This window comes from Delphinapterus leucas, chromosome 15 (assembly GCF_059928025.1).
Source record: "Delphinapterus leucas isolate spDelLeu-1000000601 "Yukka" chromosome 15, BTC_Dleu_Yukka2, whole genome shotgun sequence".
NCBI classification, from domain to species: domain Eukaryota; kingdom Metazoa; phylum Chordata; class Mammalia; order Artiodactyla; family Monodontidae; genus Delphinapterus; species Delphinapterus leucas.
The window spans coordinates 37860221-37881729 of record NC_143143.1 but is presented as its reverse complement, the minus strand read 5'-3'; the positions used below and the strand labels follow the sequence as shown (position 1 = coordinate 37881729).

Sequence of the window (21509 nt, the reverse complement as noted above, 5' to 3'; positions counted from 1 at the left end):
AAAAAGTATAAAGAATAAAAACTAAAGACATGGCAAGGAGAGGTTCTCCAGATACCTCTCCAGAGAAATGGCATTTTAGACGTTACTGTACCACTAAATCATGCTCCAAGCACGCTCCCGTTGTCAGTACCTGGGAGCTGCGGTGAACCCAAGAACTCAGAAAACCCATTAGCTTTGAGAAGCACACGACGTGGGCCGATGCTGAGAGCAGCTGCCCTCCCTTTGGCCGGCGCCATTGGTACCCGGCTTGGGTCTCTGGGGTGACAGGAGGGTGGCCAGCTGGGGTCACTGGGCTCCCTGGGCTGGAGCCACACTTCTGCTTGGCTTCAGGGACTGGGCGCTAGCCAGGTGGGTCCTTCAGCCACCCTCTGCTTCCTTGCAGGGATCGACTACAAGACTACCACCATCCTGCTGGACGGCCGGCGGGTCAAGCTGGAACTCTGGTGAGTCGGGCTGTGCGGCCAAGGTGCCTGGCTGCCACACTTCAGTTGTTGTGCGGGCCGGGAAGCCAAGCGAAGTGACTCAGGAATCCTTAAGGAGACTGGAAGGCGCCCTGTTTACGTGTCAGTAGACTAGCTATTGATACCGCCCCTGTATAAACATGGGCTGGAACGTGATGCAGAAACCAGAAGGCCCAGGGCTGCTTGTTCGGGCAGAGCCCAGCTCCCTTTTCCCACAAAGACTCACTTCCACAGGGGCCACAGCCCCTCTCGCCTTGCCCTTTACTGGGCTCCACATTAAGGGCATTTCCAGAACCTCAAAGTTGAGATGTAAATTCCTCCAGGTTTGGGGTTCTCCAGCCCCACAGGGCAGTCTCCGGGGGTGCCCAGGCCCATGGAGGTTGGCCAGCATGTGCAGCAGAGTAGGAGGGGGTCATGCTGTGCATGCTGGGGTCCCACGGGCCGCATCCCCAACCGCCTTTGTTTCAGGGACACATCGGGCCAGGGCAGGTTCTGCACCATCTTCAGGTCCTACTCCAGGGGCGCACAGGTAAGACCAGCGGTGCTGCCGGGGCTGTTCTCCAGAGGGGCCGCTCTCGTCACATGTGCGGTGCTGTCAGACACCACGTGCAAGGTTCTTTCCAAGGAAGTTTTTCGTTTGAACATCAACCTTCCAACCAGGAGCCCAAACACGGATGCCCCCGAGTGGAGGGGCCTCAGCCTTCAGAGGGTGCCAGGGCCCCACGAGCTGCTGTGGCCCTTGCTGCCCCGAGCTGCTGCGGGAGGTGTGTGGGAACCCTGTCCTGTGGAGCGGCCCCCATCACCTGGCTCACCCGGGGTGGCTTCTCCCTGTGCTGAGTGAGGAGGCTGCTGGAGCTCCCAGGGCCAGCCGGTCTGGACCACTCGTCAGACCGCGGGACTGGGAGCAGGAGCCGCCGTGGGAGGGGCTGCCACAGGTCCTAAAGGGCAGGGCATTAGCAGGGAGCGGAGATGGGGGCTGTCCCAGGCGGGGCCTGCCCTGGAAGAGCACCTAAGCTGTGGCCTGCGCAGGGGCGAGGGGGCTCACTGGGGGGCCTGGGGACATGCTCGTCCCTTTCTGTGTCTCCTGGGCTCCCTACGACGGGCTTGCATGCTGACTGGGTCTGTTTGTGATTCAAGGCTGGAAGGAGGGGAAGAAGCAGTTGTGTGAATAGACCAGCTACCCACTCGCTGCTTCAGCGTGAGGGGACTGGATTCAAGACCAGCCCTGTCTGTGCAGGGCGGGGCCATGACCCCTTGGGCTTCTGGAATTGCTGAGGAGAGCCCTCAGTCAGCCCTGTCCAACCATTCTCCCCAGACAGGGTGCTCCGCAAGGGGGCCCATGGGCCCGTGTCAGGACCTCTGGCTGTGTAGAGCCTGTCACCCCTTCAATCTGGCCTGGGTAGTGGGGAGCCCCGGGCGTCCTTTCTGCCTGGTGAGCAGGAATCGATGGTGTCTTCAGGTGACCAGGCTCCCCCTCCTGAGCCGGAGACGCTCAGGGGTGGTGAGAGCGCCTCTCTCCCTGCTGAGGTGTGAATGTGGGTGGAGGACCCTCAGGCTGGGCTCAGAGGCTCCAGACTGCAGTGGTGCTGCCTGTCCGCTGGCTCCACCCCCCAGTGTGTGCCTGGTGTGAGGGGCCACAGAGGTGGTGCTTAACCTGGCAGTTCCACCTGGAGCAGCTGGTGCTGGGTGGTCAGGGACAGCAGCCCTCAGGTGTGGACGGCACTGGATGTGAGGTTAAGGAAGGACAAGGCCCTCACAGCCGGGCCCTCAGTGGACGCACGGGGAGCGCTTGAGCACCAAGGAGTGTGTTCCGTGGGCCACCTTCTGTAGAGGAGGGACCCTGACAATGATTCATACATACAAGGAAGTGAGAAAGCCATGTTCCGAGGGAAGGTGTTCATTATTTCTGGACCATGGGATTACTGATGTGTTCTGTTGTCTTCCCTTTGCTTTTGAATGTTTCCCAGTGTTTTATGGCACACACATTGTTACTTTTTCGATAAAAAAAGAAAATGAAGAGATAAGGGGAGTAGTTACCTTGGGTTATGATAATTGGGCGATTGGGAAATATCAAGGAAGGTCCTGGGAGACTGAACCTGAACGGGCTCAGATGTCCACTTGCTCGGATGTGAACATGGAGCAGGACAGAAGGGCACGCCTGAGAACCTGGGCATTCGCCAGAGCACGCGCTTTGGGGAAGGGAACACCTTTACCACGTCCACATCCTCTCCAGAGCAATCAGCAGTCAGCGTGCATGTGTCGTTGCTTGCGCTTAATTCTGTGCTAATTCCAGAGGTTCTTGTTGCTTCTGGGCTGGAGGAGCCAGTTGCAGATTCTGAGTGTGCATCTCGGGCCTGGATGGTGGGTGGATAGGTGGTTTTTGGCCGCAAAGCTGACCATGGGTGCTCCTACCTAAACAGTAGTGCTTCGCCTTTCCTGTTTCCATCCTGCTTGGTTGGTGTTTTCCAGATTTGGCACCAGCATGGCTTTGTGCAGCCCGATGGTGCAGACTGGCATAACTGTCTTCCCAAGTCTTGTTTTTCTTGTCTTGTCACCCTCCTACCCTCGGTTAAGAACAAAGAGGCCTTGCAGATCTCTCAGGGCCCAGGCCGCAGAGCCACCGACCAACCCCTGGCCCTCTCTGTCTTGTGGCCCTTATTTTCTGTTGCCAAGGTCTGAGGTGGCCACTCGTGGCCCAAGAGGCCCATGCTTCCCGCTCAGGGGGAGAGCGGTCCCCTGCACCAGTTCCCCCGGGGCTGTGCGTGTGGAGGGAGCCAGCGGTGGGCGACGTCCTGTTTAGTTGGGGTTTGGGATCAGCTGGATTAGGACTAGGACGAGGGGGAGCTCAGTCAGGCACTAGTCTCCTGGAGGGAGGGTTTCAGGTTTCACATGGAGAGTGGTCTGGGTGCCCAGTGAGTGCTGACTAGGACACCAGCCTGCCAGTCGGCCCCGCCTGGGTGGGGCGCGTGTGGATCAACAGCTTTGACGGCTACTCCCCTTGTCAGTGCGCTGGCTTCTGGGCAGAGCCCATGCATATGAGTGTGGGCAGGTGTGTTCAGCCACAGTCTCTGGTTCCTTGGCAGCTTCACCACACAAATGCATTACTCACTCCAAAACTAACTTAATTAAAAACCGCACCTCTGTGCTTTAGTTGGGGTGGTGATTGCGCAGGTATATATATTTGTCCAAAGTCATCAAACTGTTCATACCTAAAACCTGTGCGTTTTTTGGTGTATAAGCTCAATAAATCACCTTGGCAACAATAAGGGTGCGCACTCCTAGGCCCAAGCTCCACATCCAGAGATTCTCTCTTACAGCTCGAGTTATATGTATGTACTCAGAGGTTCATCGCTGATGTTTGTAATAAAATTAGGTGCATTACCTGAAACCCAACAGCAGTGCTAGCTGATGAGCCTGGCATGAGGTGCTGGCCGCTGTGGGGGAAGGGCCCTGCGGGTGCCAGGCAGTTTGCACCATGACCCAGTCCGGGTTAGGAAACACCTGGGAGATGCTTGAAAGACAGGTGGTTCCTGGGTGGGTTAAGGGACCAGAGCTTCTATTTATACCCTAGAGTACTTACTAACTTTTAAAAAGCTAAGCAAAAAAAAAGAAAAGAAATATAGTGAGAATCTCTTTGCCCCTCCTCTGGCTCTTTGAGATACACAGCTGATTCTGGAGTCCTTTGAGGGGGTAGTCCTGGTAACCAGGAGCCTCATTTTGGTTTCTCAACTATCCCACCTGTGGTCGACCCTAGGTGTTTTCCCTGCCAAGCCCATGATCACTTTGGTCCCCGTCTGCAGTGTGACCAGCTCTGTGTCCTTCCTCCTGTGACCTCTCTGTCATCACCCTGCCCTGTCAGACTTAAGTGGTGGTTGTTGGTGGTGGGCAGAGGCTGGCGCCAGCCAGGGGGAGCAGCCAAGAGCAGGCTCCTCGACAGCCTCAGGGTGCAGTTGAAGCCTGAACCCAAGAAATGGGCTTCTCCTTATTTGCTTGAGCTTTTAGGCCCGCCCCTCTTCTTTCCCCACCTGCCAGTACTGGCCCGAGCTTTCGCTAGGCTTGGTGGGTCTGTGTGATTGGCCGGGGCCCGTGAGAGCCTGCCAGCAAGATGCGGCAGCCCTGGGGAGGGCCACCAAGTGGGCTGTGACCACAGCCTTCCCCCAATGCCCCCGAGTCCAGCAGTGGCAGCCTCGCACCGATCTGATCAGTGGAGACCTGTGGAGGGGCGGCAGCAGTGACCTGGACAAACCATCTTTCTCTAGACTTTTATATATAGAACATCCTGGAGTCCACCATGACTGGGCAGTTGAATCTGAGTGGGAAGCTAATCATCAAAGCTCAACTTGGGGAGGATATTCAGCGAATTCCCATTCATAATGAAAATAATACTTATGATGAATTAGTGCTAATGATGCAGTGACTCTTCAGAGGAAAACTTCTGAGTAATGATGAAATTACAATAAAATATAAACATGAAGATGGAGATCTTATAACAGTTTTTGATAGTTCTGACCTTTCCTTTGCAATTCAGTGTAGTAGGATACTGAAACCGACATTATTTGTTAACTGCCAACCAACACCCCTTGAATCAAGTCAGGTGAAATACCTTCATTGAGAACAGATGGAACTTCTAAATAAAGTGAATCACTTATTGGATAGCTTGGAACCACCTGGAGAACCAGGACCATCCACCAACATTCCTGAAAATGCTACTGTGAATGGTAGGGAAGAAAAGCCTGCTGCCAGAAAAGGACATTAAAAAAAGAAGCCTGCTGGGCTTCCCTAGTGGCGCAGTGGTTGAGAGTCCGCCTGCCGATGCAGGGGACACGGGTTCGTGCCCCGGTCCGGGAAGATCCCACATGCCGCGTAGCAGCTGGGCCCGTGAGCCATGGCCGCTGAGCCTGCGCGTCCAGAGCCTGTGCTCCGCAACGGGAGAGGCTGCAACAGTGAGAGGCCCGCGTACCGCGCAAAAAAAAAAAAAGGCCTGCTGCTTCTGATTCTTCTGGAAAACAGTCTACTCAGGTTATGGCAGCAAGTATGTCAGCTTTTGATCCTTTCAAAAACCAAGGTGAGGGACTTCCTTGGTGGTCAAGCAGTTAACACATTATTGCCCGGAGATGTATCAATATGTTTTTAGAGAGTGATACGATTAACATCAGCATGCAAAGTTGTTAGAGCTTAAAATTGATCATGGGTTCATTATACAACTTACGATTGTCGTTATCATTCACATTTTGCTCCGTTAGGTTTTTGTTCCAACCTTGTGTATATTATAAATGTAAAATTTTCAAAAATGACGCATCGCGAAATTTTGAGTGAAGTAGAATATTTCGGTGAATTTTATGCATATGCTTTCTCTGATTGTCCAAGCGACATATACCCTAGTGTCTCAGAAGATGGTAGTTCTTCAGAATATAGTTCTGATTCAGACGATGTGAATAGTAGACCAACAAAAGGACAAAAAACTTTAGTGATTGATTCTGATACGGAAAGTGAACATGAAACTCCTTTGCTTCTGCAGAAAAGTGGATCGAAGATAACATTTCTCGAAAATTAGAGGACTTTACAGGTGTGTCAGGTGTAACTATTGAATGTGATAACCCACAAAGTGTTAGTGAAATAGAAGAATTAACTTTTTGGCCGGCCAAACTAAAAATCGCCAGCCACAGGCGTTAAGTTTCTGCAAAAATCCTCCGGTCCATAATGAGTTAAGACTCCATGCTCCCAATGCAGGGGGCCCAGGTTCGATCCCTGGTCGGGAACTAAGAGCCTGCATGCCACAACGAAGATCCTGCATGCCGCAGCTAAGACCCGGTGTGGTCAAATAAATAAATTAAATAAATAAATATCTAAGAAGAAAAAAAAAACCAAGGTGAAATCAATAAAAATGTCCTGTCAGCGTTTGGCTTAACACATGATCAGGTTTCAGGGCCACCCAGTGCTCCTGCAGAAAGAAGACTGTTCAGGAACTCGCAACAGCATTGCCGCCTCCTCTGCAGCTTACCCACCAGGAATTCAGCCACAGCAGCCACCATGTACAGGAGCTCAGACTCAAGCAGGTCAGAGTGAAGGTCAGATGTGCCAGCAGTACCTGCAGCAGGCCGGCCATGGCACTCAGCAGCCACAGGCACCTCCCAGCCACTACAGCGGAATGGTATTCAGTATTCAGGCTGTATCGGCCAAATGCACCTCAACAGCCTCAGCAGTTCCAGGGACATGGCCAGCAACCAACTTCTTAGGCACCGGCTCCTGCCTTTTCTGGTCCGTCTCAGCGACTTGCCTGCTCACCCGGCTCAGCAGTACCAGGCGAGCAGTTACCCACCCTCCATAGACTTTCAGCCCACTAGTTACACTGTGGCCCCTGCCTTACAACCCAGTATGGCTCCAAGCCAACCCGGGTCCTGTCAACCAAGACCAGGTTTCACTCTACCTCCTGGAAGTACCAAGTGGGTCTAATCCTTATGTACATAGCCGTCCTCCCTTCAGTTAGGGCTATACCCAACCTGGACCAGGTTATCAATAAAGAGGCTCAGTTACACTCCCAAAAGACTCTAATACTACTATTTTAATTCGTACTGAAGTACAGAAATTTAAAAAGCAGAGCATAGGGCTTCCCTGGTGGCGCAGTGGTTGAGAGTCCGCCTGCCGATGCAAGGGACGCGGGTTTCGTGCCTCGGTCCGGGAGGATCCTACGTTCTGCCGAGCGGCTGGGCCCGTGAGCCACGGCCGCTGGGCCTGCACGTCCGGGGCCTGTGCTCCGCAGCGGGAGAGGCCACAGCAGTGAGAGGCCCCTGTACAAAAAAAAAAAAAAAAAAAAAGCAGAGTATTTTTTTATGATATCATTGTTGCTGTTAATTGAAAGTATAATTTGCTGGGGAAACAAAAGACCAAAATGAAAGGTGTTTTTCCTCCCCTGCTTAAAAGTAGCAGCTTCCTAGTCATTTTGGAACACTACTCTTACATGTACGCAAAGTGATTGACTTTTCTAGCTTACCTTGTCCAGAGGATATTAAAATGCTAGGTTGGGGACTTCCCTGGTGGCGCAGTAGTTGAGAATCCACCTGCCAATGCAGGGGACACGGGTTTGAACCCTGGTCCAGGAAGATCCCACATGCCGCAGAGCAACTAAGCCCGTGCACCAGGACTACTGAGCCTGCGCTCTAGAGCCCAGGAGCCACAACTACTGATGCCCGCACACCTAGAGCCTGTGTTCCGAAACAAGAGAAGCCACCACAATGGGAAGCCTGCGCACCGCAACGAAGAGTAGCCCCCGCTCACCACAACTGGAGAAAGCCCACATGCAGCAACAAAGAGCCAACGCAGCAAAAAATAATAAATTTATTAAAAAATAAATGCTAGGTTGAAGTTCAGCCATCTTACTTGGCTTTTTACTATTAACACGATGTACTAAAGTAGATCCTTATTTTCTTTTTCCCCCCACTGCACGGCATGTGGGGTCTTAGTTCCCTGACCAGAGATTGAACCCATGTCCCCTGCAATGGAAGCGCAGAGTCTTAACCACTGGACCACCAGGGAAGTCCCCTAAAGTAGATCCCTTTGAGAACACAACTAGATATTATGTATAAAATGTAACATTGATAGGTTAATAAAGATGGTAGAATCCAAAAAATAAAAAAATTAATAACGTTGCATATAGGAAGCATAAGCAAGAAAGTCAGTCCCCATCCAGCCCTTCCATGTGTGGTCACATCCGTGGAAACCTTTTCTGTGTGGTGTGCAGAGTGTTTATACTTGTATTTTTTTAAATTAATTTATTCATTTATTTAATTTTTGGCTGCATTGAGTCTTCGCTGCTGCATGCGGGCTTTCTCTGGTTGCAGTGAGTGGGGGCTACTCTTTGTTGCAGGGTGCAGGCTTCTCATTGTGGTGACTTCTCTTGTTGCAGAGCACAGGCTCTAGGCGCGCAGGCTTCAGTAGTTGTGGCGCATAGGCTTAGTTGCTCCGCTGCATGTGGGATCTTCCCGGACCAGGGCTCGAACCCGTGTCCCCTGCAATGGCAGGCGGATTCTTAACCACTGGGCCACCAGGGAAGCCCCTATACTTGTATTTTTTTAAAAACTGCCCTGTCTGTAACGTTTGGGATCCGTGTTTGTCACCTTGCAGTCTGTTATGCATGTGATCAGCACAGGTGCTCTCAAGTGAATCCTTACTTTCATTGCCTGCCTGCCTGCCATGGGAGTCTGCACCTTGCTGGGCTGCTCAGCAGCCCTGGGGCCGCATGTTTAGTTTGTTTCCTGATCTTTGTCTTACGAGCGATGCCGTGATGAGCATCTGGCAAAGCTGGTCTTTAGATACGTCCTCAATTATTTCTTAGAAGGTGGTTTCCCAGTTGGAAGGCGGGTGGCTCCACCCCCATCCCAACACCAAGGGAGAGAGCTTTGGTCCCTGTGCCCCCGGGAACAGGATGAATTCCTTGTCCGTGTACTCTGTCGACCACCACAGCAACTGATTCCCCTCCAGGCCTGGCATTCCTCCCTAGCAGGCAGCTCCGCCCTATTCTGCGCAAGACTTTCTATCCAGGGAGCAGGAGCCACCAGGATGGGTTAAAGTAATCTCAACCTTTGTCTTAACAGGACCTCATCTTCTGGAATTTGAAGGACATTTTTAAGGGGAAAGGCTTTAAAATTCCTCATTTTGAGATGGAGGGTGCCCTGTTCCTTCCATCTCAGCTGCACTTTTCTCCTCCCCTGTGTGTGATAGAGACGTGGGCTGAAAGAAGAAGACTTCCTGGGATGGGGAGGGGTGTGAGTCCTGCTTGGGGTTGGGTTCTGGCGGAGACTGCTTCAGGGTGGGATGTAAGGCCAGAGACAGGCAGTGGGCTTGGGGGCCACACTCACTTGCTGGAGTTGCCTTCCTGAGGCTTGTGACAGGTCCCTGCTGAGATGTACCAGGCACAGACGACAAGGAGAGCTGGGCAGATGGAGTAATTGGTCTCTAAGGAACGTGACAGGAAAGTCCCTGCAGCACATCCTCTGTGCGGCTTGTGGGGGCAGCTGCCAGAGTGACTGGAGTCCTCAGCAAGTGTGGGTTGGAAAACTCAGAAACACCTCTGATCGGTGCCCCCCGGGAAGAATGCACTGCTGGGAAGTGTGGCGATACAGCCCCTCACCATACGTGGTCCTTTGTGCACCTGTCTTAGGTCGAGTGACTTTTAAATGATCACAGGGTAATACAACGTGCTTGGAGGAAAGACACTGAAAAAATGCCGGTTCTGCCCCAGCTGAGTCCTCAGGGGGAGGGAGGAGGCAGTACTGAGTCCACGAGATCCCTGACAGTCAGGCAGCCCACACACACGGGCAGCGTCCAGGGCCACAGGGCCAGGCCACGGTGAGGAGACAGGGACAGGGCTAGCTGAACCCTGTGCACAGAGCCTCCCTGAAACGCAGAGAGGAAAGCTCAAAGCACATTTCCCACGATGCCACCTGTTGAGTAAACTGTATGGTCCACCTGACAGCTGTCTGGCTGGTGCCCCAGTGTCCCTGGCCCTGCCTGTGCTGGGAGGGAGCGGTGTAGGGCCAAGCCTGAAACAGACCCCTTCCATCCGGGCGGCCCCTGGGCCTCGTAATGCCCGCGTTTCCCTTGCAGGGGATCCTTCTGGTGTATGACATCACCAACCGCTGGTCCTTCGATGGCATTGACCGGTGGATCAAGGAGATCGATGAGGTAGGTGTGCTCCTGTGGACACCCCCTTCCAGGGTCACCCCCTCCCCAGCATGTGTGCTCCCATCCCCCATGAGGAGACTCTGTTACCCCCATTTTCAGCCCCTCCTGTGCCCCGGCTCTGCATCTTCTCATGCACTGACTGCTATGGCACTCTCCCAGTGGGGTTCAGTGCCCCAAGGAGCCCCACCTCATCAGAGAAGCGACAGAGGGCCCCCCCGGGGGGGGCAGCACAGAGAGGGGGTGTCCCACGTTCTTGCCTCTGCTGAGTCCTGTGCGCTACCTAGCACGCACCCGGGGTCCCCCGGATCCTGGTTGGGAACCGGCTGCACCTGGCCTTCAAGCGGCAAGTCCCGACAGAGCAGGCGCGTGCCTACGCGGAGAAGAACTGCATGACCTTCTTCGAGGTCAGCCCACTGTGCAACTTCAACGTCATCGAATCCTTCACTGAGCTGTCCCGCATCGTGCTTATGCGGCACGGCATGGAGAAGATCTGGAGGCCCAACCGAGGTGAGGAGTGTGCCCAGCGGGGCCGGCTGTGGGGCTGGGGGTGTGGCTCAGGAGGGGCGGGGCCGTGACTGACCTGTCCGACCCCCAGCAGGCGGATAGGTTCCAGGCTCCGCCTCCCAGGCCCTTGGATTCAGCAGTCCCACCAGAACAGAGCTGCCAAGGCGGCCAGGGAAGCTCAGTAGTCGCCCAGGCTGAGGGGCTGGAGGTCTAGCCGCCGAGCCCTGCAGGGTCTCCCAGGGCACCTCTCAGTGTGCCGTGGCTCCGGGGGTGAAACGGGAGCAGGACGTCCAGTGGCTGCTCTCTGCATGCCTGGGGCAGGGGCAGGGTCTGGGGGTGTTCTGGTTCAGGAATCCTGGGAGCTTTGCAGACCTCCCCAATCCCCAGCCCCCTCTAGGCGTCAGTTGTGCTTACCTGCTGGCGAGATTGCCACTGGCCACCGAGATCTCCCCGTGCCTCACGCCCACCTGCCCATGGTCTGATCCCTTCCCCACGGTCTGACCCCGCCCCCCCATCTTCTGACCCCCACCTGCAGTGTTCAGTCTGCAGGACCTCTGCTGCCGGGCCATCGTTTCCTGCACCCCCGTGCACCTCATCGACAAGCTCCCGCTTCCTGTCACCATCAAGAGCCACCTCAAGTCTTTCTCGATGGCCAATGGCATGAACGCTGTTATGATGCACGGGCGCTCCTACTCACTGGCTACTGGAGCAGGGGGCGGCGGCAGCAAGGGCAACAGCCTCAAGCGGTCCAAGTCCATCCGACCACCCCAGAGCCCACCCCAGAACTGCTCGCGGAGCAACTGCAAGATCTCCTAGCTCGGCAGGCTGTGCCCCATCCAGATGCACTCTGGGAGGGCTCACGCTTGGGGAGTGCTCCCGGCTGGGCGCTGGGCCCAGCGCTGTGTGCAGGGAAAACTTTGGCCACACAGTCCCTCCTGGGAAGCGTGGGGATGCCCCTAGTAGGCTGGTGGTCTCAGCCAGACCAGCTCCACAGGACAGTGGAGGGCCATGCTGCTGGGATGGTGGCGGATCACGCCCAGGACCCTGAGGTGTGGCTGAGAAGACCCCTGGAGGCGGCTCTGCCTGGCCCCAGCCGTGAGGGGGCTGTCCCTGGGGACTGGGAGACCAGGTTCCCTTTCTTATTTATGTAAAAGATGGTTCACCCCTTTTGTACATTTTTAAAGGACCAGCAGGGAAGCCTCCGTGCAACCACGTGGTGAGCCCATGACAGCTGAGGGGACGAGCTTTGGGACACTGGGAGAGAGAAGGTGTTTGAGGCAAAGATGGGAAAGAATCCACCATCAAGGCTTGAATCTGAATTCACATAACACTTCACATGGGGCTATGGACTGTGTGGGGGCCAGTGGAGAACATGTGGAAGCTTTGGGCAGCAATCTTGGACTCCCCAGCTACATGCATTGGCCTTTCTGAGCATGGTGGTCAGTGTGCCCGCCATGTGCTGAGGGTGCGGGCCCCAGTAGTCTGCGTGGTGGAGCTGCAGTTTCCAGGGCTCCCGCCGGCCTTCCTGGATGACATCCGTGTGTGTCATGGAGCTACGGGTTCAGAGCCAGGGGCGACTCGCAGGTTTCCACATTGCTTGGAAAAGGGGAAGCGAGGTGCACCCCCCACGTCCCTCCCCAGCTCCCTCTCTCCCCACGTGGGGGCCATCAACCTTCCTTCTGTGATTCTGCACCTTCAGTTCCGTTTACATCTGTTGCTGCATGAAACTGGCTCGGCGTCTCTCCGAGTTGACACAGAGCTATTTGTAGGCAGTGCTCACTGGGGCCACCAGGCCCTGGGCAAGTCTGGACTGAGCCTGCCCCACTTGCCTCCTGGGGTGTCTAGACCCTTCTCTGGCCAGCTTCTGTCTTCTGACCTTGGGTGTGATCCCATAGCTGCTCCTCACCCTGTTGCACCCCTATGTGAGGTCACATGTCACCAAAACCTTTCTCACCCGTTTCTTAGTGGTGGACGCTGAGCCCCTCCTCGAGGACCCACCGGCCAGCCTGAGCTGGAGGCCTGGCCTCCTTCCGTCCACCTGGCTGGTGACGTGGCCACAGGTCACTGGTGCTCAACTCTACCTCCTGCCCATGGGCCCCTCCCTGGCCTGTGACCCCCCTTGCTCGGGACTGTTCTGTGGTGGGTGCCCCGAGGGCTGCTGTTATGGGAGGTGAGGTGGGGAGGGGCTGCAGCGCCTGTGAGCAGGATCCTGGCTGAGGCCTGGCTGCCAGCAGGGTTGGGTGGGCAGAGGAGGCCCCACCCATCCTGTCCTGCCAGCAGGAGCCCCTTCTTTGGACATTGTTTTGAGGAAACGGACGATCCTGCATTCACCATATCAACACTACCCTTTGCTGCTGTCCACACTTGCACTATTCCTGGGCTCGTTTTGGACAGTTTTAGTTTCTTTGTGTAGTAAACATAATTCAGCTCTGGCCTCCAGGCTACGTTGTGAGTGCATGAAAGTCTGGCTTTAACCCACTGGGCTGAGTGGCGGTTGGAGGGGTGGCACTGCAGAGGGCTGCTTTGTTCCTGCTCCATCCCCCATGACTCCCTTGCTGAGCTCCGAAGGGTTTCAGGCCTCCCTGCGTTTCTAGGTGGACCTGGAAGCAGCTTTCCCCAGCTGTTCCTGCCTGTGCAGTATTTCAACCCATGGCCGCTGGGACCATCTGCTGCCTGCTGCCCCCGGGGCCGGAACCTGGGATACTGAGCCCTCACTAGTGTCCTGGGCAGGGCCTACCAGGTTCCCTCTGCTGCTTGAGCAGGTGGTGGACCAGAAGAACTGTCCCCCGAGACTCACCACAACTGAGAACCCAGGCCTTGGGGCCAGCACCCTCAGTGGGAGAGCCACCCACTTAAAAGGGTATGTAGGGCTCAGCTCAGGGGTGTGGCAGACGCCCTGGAGGTCAGCAGGGCTGGGGTTAGGGGGACAGTTGCTCTGAACATAGCGCACACACTTGGAGACCGCTGCCTGTGGCTGTGGCTATACAGGGCAGGGGACCCATGGTGTCCTCCACACCTGGGGCGTCTCTTGGTCTCATTTGGACCAAACCAGGCTCATTACCCTGCCTCTCAGGTCAGCCAGTCAGACACAGGGTCACAGAACACTCTCCCATCCAGTCTCAGAGCAGGCACTCCTGGGGCCCCAGACCCCTGGGAAAAGCACATTCTGGCAGTGGCTGCGTTTGATCTCCCCGCTCCCCCCACGCCCAGGAGGAGCTTCCATCCTTCCTGAATGTCACAGAGGCCTGGAGGGGCAGGCGAAGACCTTTGGGTCCTTGCAGTTCCTTAAGCTCTCCTGGGACACGCTGTTCTCAGGGTGCTCTTAGATGCCCTTGATCTCTCTCAGGACTGTGCTGCCCCACGCAGGGCCGCACACAGCCGCTGAGATTCAGATCAGTCCAGGTAAACACCCTCACCGCGTCTCTAGTGTCCACAGCCCTTGTGACCGGCGCCTGTGCCGGCCAGCACACACAGACCGTTCCCTCCCTGCCCACTGCTCTAGTACCCCACTTTTTTGGCAACCACCATAACCCTTTGAGGAAGGGCCTGGACCAGGAGACAGGTGCCTGGGTTTCAGAAGGGGCGGAAAGCAGGCTCTCTAAATGCAAAGTTCTGCCATGCCTCAGCCTCCCCCAGGCTGTGCCCATCAGGTACCTTTGTGCTGCAAAGGCTTCACCTCCAGCAGGAAGGGTTTAGATTTGACCCCAAGACCTGCTGGCACAGTGTGACCACGAGAAGGGGTATGGGGAAGGTTGTGGAATCTTCCTTGGGAAGGGAGCAGAACCCCACCGTTGCTGGGCTTAACACAGAGCCCCTGCACCTTTGCCTGGACGTAGTGACTACCAGGTGGCAGGCCAGCCTGGCCTGCTCTGGGGAAGACGCAGGCCCCGGGTTGGATGGGGGAGCCAGAGGGGTTGGCCAGCCCTGCCCCCTCTTGCAGGGCAGCTTTGATCCCAGGGCCTGGAGGGAGGAGGGGCTCCGGTTACAGCGTTTACCCCTCCTCTCTCCGGCCGGAGCCGCCCTTCTCCGCCCCTTGGTGACCCTCATGGCCAGTGTTTCTGTGCTCCTGGGCGCTGGCCCCTCCCCAGCCTTCCTCTCCTCTCCCCGCCCGCTGCCCTGAGCTGACCAGAGGGGCCAGGAGGGGGAGGGGCCGGTGCCACAGGGACAGACTCAGCTCGGAGAGACCCGGAACCCACCCAGCCTGAGACTTGAGCGTCTGCTGTGAGCTCCAACCTTGGGGGACAGAGGGGAGTCCAGGGGCAGGGGGCAGGGGCACCGATCACAGATCTGGGAGGGTGGATGCCTGCAGGGAGTGGGGATCCGCAGGGCCTGAGGAGGGGCTAGCGGCCACACCCCCCACCCCCTGGTCCCTCTGTCCCCATGCCGGCCCTGAGGCCACTCCTGCTGCTGTTGCTCCTGGTTGGGCTGACTGCGGGGGCCAGCCTGCCGCCGGGGCCCAGGAGCCACCCGGGTGTGTGCCCCAACCAGCTCAGCCCCAACCTGTGGGTGGACGCCCAGAGCACCTGTGAGCGTGAGTGCGTCAGAGACCAGGTGAGCACAGGCACTGTCACCACTGGCCCAGCTTGGGGGGAGACAGACTACGTTGGGGGCCCCTGGTTAGCATGGGAGAAGCCAGGACCTCCCCCACGCCCCAGGCCTTGCCTGCAGAGGGGACCCTCAACCCTGGAAGTCACTTCCTCCTCAGGCTCCCCACTCTTCTGCTGGGGTTTCACACTGTGCTCCATATGAGGGGCCCTGGGGACAGCCGCCCCGTCTTTGCCTTCATGTCTGAAAACTGGAGGCCCCCTTCTCACTTCTCAGACCTGCCCACCCCCACCCTGCAACTAGCTGTTTTCAGGTCCAGCGGGGCAGAGAGGCGGGAACCTGTTTGGAGGTCCCGCCTTTGCAGCCTGGCCCTGCACCACTGCAGTGGCCTTGAGCACTTTTACGTCCTCCCCGAGCCTCAGTGTCCTCATGTGTATGATGGGATAACAAAAAAAAGCTGCTCTGGGGGCCAGGGGTCTGAGGATTCCGTGAGGTCCAGTGAGATGACCTATGTGATGGGTGCGCCAGGCAGTTGTAGTTCATTGTCCAGATGGAAAGCAAACCTGCAGACCTGCTCAGCTCCCAGAGGGGAAACAGATTCAGGGAGAGGCAGCAGAGGACTCACCCCTGCCCTCGCTGGGCATGCTGGGGCAGGGCTGAAGGGGGAGGGGTATTTGGGTGTCCACTGAGCTGTCCGCTCCCGCCCCCTCCACAGGACTGCGCTGCCACTGAGAAGTGCTGCACCAACGTGTGTGGGCTGCAGAGCTGCGTGGCAGCCCGCTTCCCTGACAGCGGCCTGGCCACACCCAAGCTGGCGGCCTCATGTGATGGCTTCGTGTGCCCACAGCAGGGCTCCGACTGCGACATCTGGGATGGGCAGCCTGTGTGCCGCTGCCGTGACCGCTGTGAGAAGGAGCCCAGCTTCACCTGCGCCTCGGACGGCCTTACCTACTACAACCGCTGCTACATGGATGCAGAGGCCTGCCTGCGTGGCCTCCGCCTGCACGTCGTGCCCTGCAAGCATGTCCTCAGCAGGCCACCCAGCAGCCCCGGGCCCCCCGAGACCACCGCCCGCCCGACACCCGGGGATGCCCTGGTGCCGCCTGCCCTCTACAGCAGCCCCTCCCCACAGGCAGTGTATGTAGGGGGCACAGCCAGCCTCCACTGTGACGTCAGTGGCCGCCCGCCACCCGCTGTGACCTGGGAGAAGCAGAGTGACCAGCGGGAGAACCTGATCATGCGGCCAGACCAGATGTATGGCAACGTGGTGGTCACGAGCATCGGGCAGCTGGTGCTTTACAATGCCAGGCCAGAGGACGCCGGCCTCTACACGTGCACCGCACGCAATGCCGCTGGCCTGCTGCGGGCCGACTTCCCGCTCTCCGTGGTCCAGCGGGAGCCGGCCGAAGACGGGGCCCCAGTGGCCGCCGCCCCAGCCCAATGCCTGCCCACCACGCAGGCCTGTGTCGGCACCCCCTCTGGCCAGGTCCTCTGGCACTTTGACCCGCAGCGGGGCGGCTGCATGACCTTCCCAGTTGGCAGCTGTGCCGGGGGCGCCCAGGGCTTCGAGACCTACGAGGCGTGCCAGCAGGCCTGCGCCCGTAGCCCCAGGGACGCCTGCGTGCTGCCGGCCGTGCAGGGCCCCTGCCAGGGCTGGGAGCCGCGCTGGGCCTACAGTCCGCTGCTACAGCAGTGCCACCCCTTTGAGTACAGCGGCTGCGAGGGCAATGGCAACAACTTCGAGAGCCGCGAGAGCTGCGAGGACGCCTGCCCCGTACCGCGGACACCGCCCTGCCGGGCCTGCCGTCTCCGGAGCAAGCTGGCGCTCAGCCTGTGCCGCAGCGACTTCGCCATCGTGGGGCGGCTCACGGAGGTACTGGAGGAGCCCGAGGCGGGCGGCGGCGGCATCGCTCGCGTGGCCCTGGACGACGTGCTCAAGGATGACAAGATGGGCCTCAGGCTCTTGGGCACCAAGTACCTGGAGGTGACGCTGAGCGGTATGGACCGGGCCTGCCCCTGCCCCAACGTGACGGCTGGCGACAGCCCGCTGGTCATCATGGGCGAGGTGCGAGACGGCGTGGCCATGCTGGATGCGGGCAGCTACGTCCGCGCGGCCAGCGAGAAGCGCGTCAAGAAGATCTCAGAGCTGCTAGAGAGGAAGGCTTGCGAACTGCTCAACCGCTTCCAAGACTAGCCCGCCCACCCGGCCCGCCCCGCCCTCCCCACAAACCACCCACTCCCGGCGCGCCCCGCCCTCCCCGCCCTCCGCCTGAATAAAAGCGTCCTGGACCTCATAACCTGCCTGTGCTGGGGGTCCTGCCACCACACGGGGATTTGGCTCCAGTCTGAGGTCACCAGGGAGCACCAGTGAGGACCAGCCTCTGAAGTGGGTGTCACCTCCCATGGCTGGAGGGCCAGGCAGCCAGCTCAGTCGTGTCTCAGCAGCCCCTGGGTCCTTCCTCCCTCCCTCCCCTCTGTGCCCGAGTGGAGCAGCAGAGTCCAGGATGCCCCCAAGCCCTGACCCACAGGCCAGACCCTTCTTGTCCCCAGGATGGAACCCTTGGAGACACAGCCTGCCCACCCAGCACCCTGCAGGAATGCTCCCAGGAGGAGGCATGGCAGATACCAGCAATGGGACAGCAGGAAACACTTTATTCCCAGGCTCTTAGCAGCCCTGTGGCCACTAGCTAAGAATCCCCAGTCTGGGGAGGGCCAGTCCCCATAGTCTGGCCCAGGGTGGTAGGGGCTGGTGACCTGGGTTTGTCTCAGTGACACAGGCATGGCGGAGAAGGGGTTTACTCTTTCCGGAAAATGAGGCACTTGTTGTTGGCTGGCATGTCCACCTGGGGGAGACACTTTGGCTGGAGAAGCTGCTCCTGGTCCCCAGGGAGGCTGCCTGTGACCACAGTCCTCCCCACTTACCATCCTCTCCAGGAGCAGCTGGCTGGCCTGGCCCAGGTTCTCCAGAAGAGCCGTGTCCCGCAGACCCCACTCTGGGTTCCTGCAGGAGAGAAGGAGGTGGAATCGGCCCGGGGGTCTACCCAGCCCACCTGCCCCCCAACCAAACCCCCTACCCACCCAGCTCTGACCTGCGTCTGAGGGTGAGGTCAAAGTCCACGTTACTCTGGGGAGAAATCTTCCCATTGATGGCATAGGGCTGTGGAGACGGAGAACACTGTTCTGTCTGCTATCCACAGGCTCAGCCATCCCCTGTCATCCACTGGGCAGACTTGCAGGATGGCACCCACAGAATGGAAAGGACACACCCCTCATTTCTTCCCAGAGCGGGACAGCTGAGGACCAGCTGCTGAGCCAACGGGGTGCAGAAAGACTGGCAGATGACAGAGGAGTGTTGGAGAGGGGAGGGCCTGGGTGTGTTTCAGTGATCATGGGAAGCTGGGGAAAAGGGCAACTGAAAATACGGAGACAAGAAAGGAGTCCTGAAAGGCGGGGACAGCCAAGGCCGGCTGGGGTGGTCCTGCCAGGAGAGGCCCGTCTCAGGCAGGAGCACTCACCCCATAGGTGATGAGGAGCGCCTTGCGTTTGAGCAGGTGTCCTGCTGCTCTGAAGAGCCCCTGGGAAGTGGGGGAAGCAGGAGAGCAGTGAGGAGCCTTCCCCAGGGCCCAAAAGAGCCCTGGGCCCGGGACTGGAATCTCAGCCTGACCTCCCCCGGCCTGAGTGCCCTGTCTCTGATTCGGGGCAAAACTGGCATCCCGCTCCCTCCCAGTGCAGGGGAAGGAATGCCGCACGACGCAGGTGGGTGGGCCCTGGGTAGCTCACCCACGCTCCCACAGACCTCGGTGCAGCTCAGGGGGCTGATGTGGCTCATGTTGATGCAGAGTAGCAGGTCCAAAGATTGCGGCAGGATCCCGCCCCACTGCTCCCAATCCCACCTCACGTCCAGGTACAGCGGGGCCTTCACGTTGGGCAGTCCCTGGGACTGAGTGGTGGCCAAGATGCTGCGGGAAGGCAGCCCGTGGGTGGGGTGGCCTGTGCAGCCATTTCTGCAACCCTATTTGGGGGAGGCTTAGAGGGATCACAATAGCGTGGGGATCCAGGGCAGCGGGACGGGGCACATTTTCGCCCCCGGGGTCCCGCCTTCCCGCCGCACCTGTCCAGGCAGCGCTGGTCCACGTCGGACGGCTGCCACTCGGCGTGGGGAAAGGCCCGCGCGAAGTGGGCCGTGTGCTGGCCAGAGCCCGAGGCCACCTCGAGCACGCGGACGCCGCGCTGGGCCGGGTCCACGTACTGCTGCAGCACGCGCAGGATGGGTTCCTTGTTCCGTTCGGCGGCCGCCGCCACCAGCATCTTTCTAGTCCCGCGCGGCGGGGCCCGTTGTGAGTGTTAGTCCAGCACCGCCGGGCCCGTTGGGAGTGGTGCTGTGGTACCGCGGGGCCCGTCGGGAGTGGTAGTCCGGCACCGCGGGGCCCGTCGGGAGCTGTGGCCTAGCTGCCGAGCAGCCGGCGCCCCCCCTCCACACACACACCCCCCCACAGACTACAATTCCCAGGAGGACAAGCGCCGCGCCTTAAAGGCCCCGCAGCCGCAGAGGCTGGTAGCGAGCCGCGGCCTCCGCAGGGGGACGGGGCGAGGAGCTTGGGGGTTGGTTTACACGCACCCGTTGGCTCAGCACTCCGTGCCCGTGGCTGTCCTGGCACATTTTCATAGAGCTTGTTACTCCAAAGTAGTCTCGTTCGTGTCGCATCGGAATGGGATACTTCCCTCTAGTCTTTCTTTCCTTTATGAAATCTCTCGGGTTTTTTTTGAGTTGAGGGGAAAGAAAAAGTATGACATGCGCCGCCCGGGAATCGAACCCGGGTCGCAAGAATGGGAATCTTGCATGATACCACTACACCAGCGGCGCTGCTGGTAACAAACTCGCCCGCGAGACTTAGGTGATTGTGACGCAACTACCAGCCTCCTCCACTACCCTTCCCACCCCCGCCTCCCCGGCTCCGCGCAGAGACATTAGTGCGCATGCGTCGCTAATGGTTAGGCGCACCAGGTTTGGCGGGGTCCGCGATGGTGGGGGGGGGGCTCGGGGTGTCGCTCCCCAGCATTCGAGGGGAAGGAGCGGGGATGAGCTACGTGGGCTTGCAGCCGACTGGATTCGAGCGTGCTCCGTGGAAACCACGGCAACCGCGGCATTCGGAATTGTGGGGGCGGGGCCATGGGAGGGCCTTCGTGGCTGGGGCGGGCTCCTGGCTGGGCGGGGGCTGCGGGTGGGTGGGGTTGTGTGGCGGAGCTCCCTGTGGTGGACTGGGCTCCGCTGGGGCGGGGCTGGGGCTGCAGCTGGGCGTGGTTCTGGGGCGGGGCTCTTATGTGGGCGGGGTTGTGCTTGGCGAGGCTCCTTGCGGCGGGTGGGACTCCGGCAGGGGCGGGCCCAGCCTGCCGGAACTGAGCCTGTGATGCTCAGGGCTTCTCTGTGACACCGAGATGACCAGGGCTAGCCTAGGTAGGGTTCACGGATGTTGTGCGGGGTCGGTGACCTCTGAGTCAAGTCGGAGGCCGATTTGTGTTGTGTCCACGGTTCTTCCCTGGTTGTCTTCTTGGGGCCCATGTCTCAGAAGGGGCCCTTTCAGCAGGCTAGAGACCGTGCTCTGCAGTCAGGACTAGCTTATCTTCTTTGCTGGGCACTTTTTCTCGCGTGAGACACCCCTCCCCCCATACCCAACGTCGCTCTGGCAAGAGCTCTGAGAATGGCACTGACCGAGACTTTAGCCTGGGATTGCTGTTGAGGGGGCATGCAGAGTGGGACCAGAGGCCGCTGTCTGAATGTGGTCAGAAAAGGAGGACAACCTTGCATCTTAGGGACGGGGGATGCGAAAATTCCACTCAGTGGGTCGGCCTCCAGACAACCCCTTTGGCATTCTGCATCACGACCACCCTTTTTTCGTAGCTGACTTTCCCCTTTCATGGCCCTGAGTTTTCATTACCTGACTCACTTTTGCCTCGCCTCCTAGTTTGTTGGCTGAGCATCTTCTGTGTCTCCAGGTGGAGAAGAGGTGTCCCTCAATGTGAATCTGTGACCCTCACCTGTAATGATCAGTGGTCATCTGAGGCCTCACCAACCAGGCCCCTCAGCCCTCCTTGCCCACTCGAGAGGCACCACGCTTCCTGGTGACTTAACATGGCATTCCTGGGCACGGGCCACCCTGTCATATTATAGTATAATAAGAAACAGATATTTGGTCTTCGTCCTGGTTCCTCGAATAGAACTCTTAAAACACTGAAGATTTTGTGAGTGATGGGGTGAGAAGAGCACCTGTTATTCATAACAAGCCCCTTTCAGCCTTACCTGGATTTATACCAATGAGG

General features: G+C 58.2%; 3 protein-coding genes, 1 non-coding gene and 1 pseudogene across 10 annotated transcripts in view; 3 read left to right on the top strand and 2 right to left on the bottom strand.

The window, feature by feature from the left end:
- RAB40C (RAB40C, member RAS oncogene family) overlaps positions 1-13592 on the top strand; it is a 30250-nt gene extending 16658 nt beyond the window's left edge. For 3 of the 4 annotated variants that reach the window (XM_022594353.3, XM_089896439.1, XM_089896440.1), the window contains 5 exons: positions 383-443; positions 930-990; positions 10065-10142; positions 10427-10649; positions 11182-11948. In XM_022594353.3, the coding sequence (XP_022450061.1) occupies positions 383-443; positions 930-990; positions 10065-10142; positions 10427-10649; positions 11182-11462 (704 nt within the window). In that variant the 3' untranslated portion in view covers positions 11463-11948. Of the gene's footprint in view, positions 1-382; positions 444-929; positions 991-10064; positions 10143-10426; positions 10650-11181; positions 11949-13240 lie in introns of those variants that run through there. The other variant, XM_022594354.3, reaches the window with a different exon arrangement.
- LOC111185108 (protein TFG-like) lies at positions 997-10058 on the top strand (annotated as a pseudogene).
- Positions 13593-15021: 1429 nt separating the features above from the next.
- On the top strand, positions 15022-17409 carry WFIKKN1 (WAP, follistatin/kazal, immunoglobulin, kunitz and netrin domain containing 1). The gene is made up of 2 exons (XM_022594352.2): positions 15022-15197; positions 15907-17409. Exons 1-2 carry the CDS (start codon positions 15027-15029, stop codon positions 17383-17385), a joined length of 1650 nt encoding a protein of 549 aa, XP_022450060.1. The 5' UTR covers positions 15022-15026; the 3' UTR covers positions 17386-17409.
- A 414-nt stretch (positions 17410-17823) lies between these two features.
- On the bottom strand, positions 17824-20112 carry METTL26 (methyltransferase like 26). Of its 4 annotated transcripts, none has more exons than XM_089896442.1 (6): positions 19303-20089; positions 18972-19217; positions 18707-18766; positions 18281-18348; positions 18114-18192; positions 17824-18034 (listed from the first exon to the last, which is right to left on the bottom strand). In XM_089896442.1, exons 1-6 carry the CDS (start codon positions 19497-19499, stop codon positions 17875-17877), a joined length of 810 nt encoding a protein of 269 aa, XP_089752568.1. In that variant the 5' UTR covers positions 19500-20089; the 3' UTR covers positions 17824-17874. The 4 variants fall into 4 exon arrangements, with proteins under 4 accessions (XP_089752568.1, XP_022450064.1, XP_089752569.1 ...); XM_022594356.2 differs by having other exon boundaries at positions 18988-19150; positions 19303-20084; XM_089896443.1 differs by lacking the exon at positions 18707-18766 and having other exon boundaries at positions 18988-19150; positions 19303-20085.
- On the bottom strand, positions 19985-20055 carry TRNAG-CCC (transfer RNA glycine (anticodon CCC)). Its single transcript has one exon. It is a non-coding gene; the product is annotated as a tRNA-Gly (tRNA).
- Positions 20113-21509: the final 1397 nt, after the last annotated feature.

Coding starts and splice junctions, on each gene's coding strand:
- WFIKKN1 (XM_022594352.2), top strand. CDS start 15,027: ATGCCGGCCCTGAGGCCACTCCTGCTGCTGTTGCTCCTGGTTGGGCTG. Junction 15,198..15,906: donor GTGAGTGCGTCAGAGACCAG/GTGAGCACAGGC, acceptor CCCCCTCCACAG/GACTGCGCTGCCACTGAGAA.
- METTL26 (XM_089896442.1), bottom strand. CDS start 19,499: ATGCTGGTGGCGGCGGCCGCCGAACGGAACAAGGAACCCATCCTGCGC. Junction 18,767..18,971: donor CGAGGTCTGTGGGAGCGTGG/GTGAGCTACCCA, acceptor CCCACTTCCCAG/GGGCTCTTCAGAGCAGCAGG. Junction 18,035..18,113: donor AGCTGCTCCTGGAGAGGATG/GTAAGTGGGGAG, acceptor TGTCTCCCCCAG/GTGGACATGCCAGCCAACAA.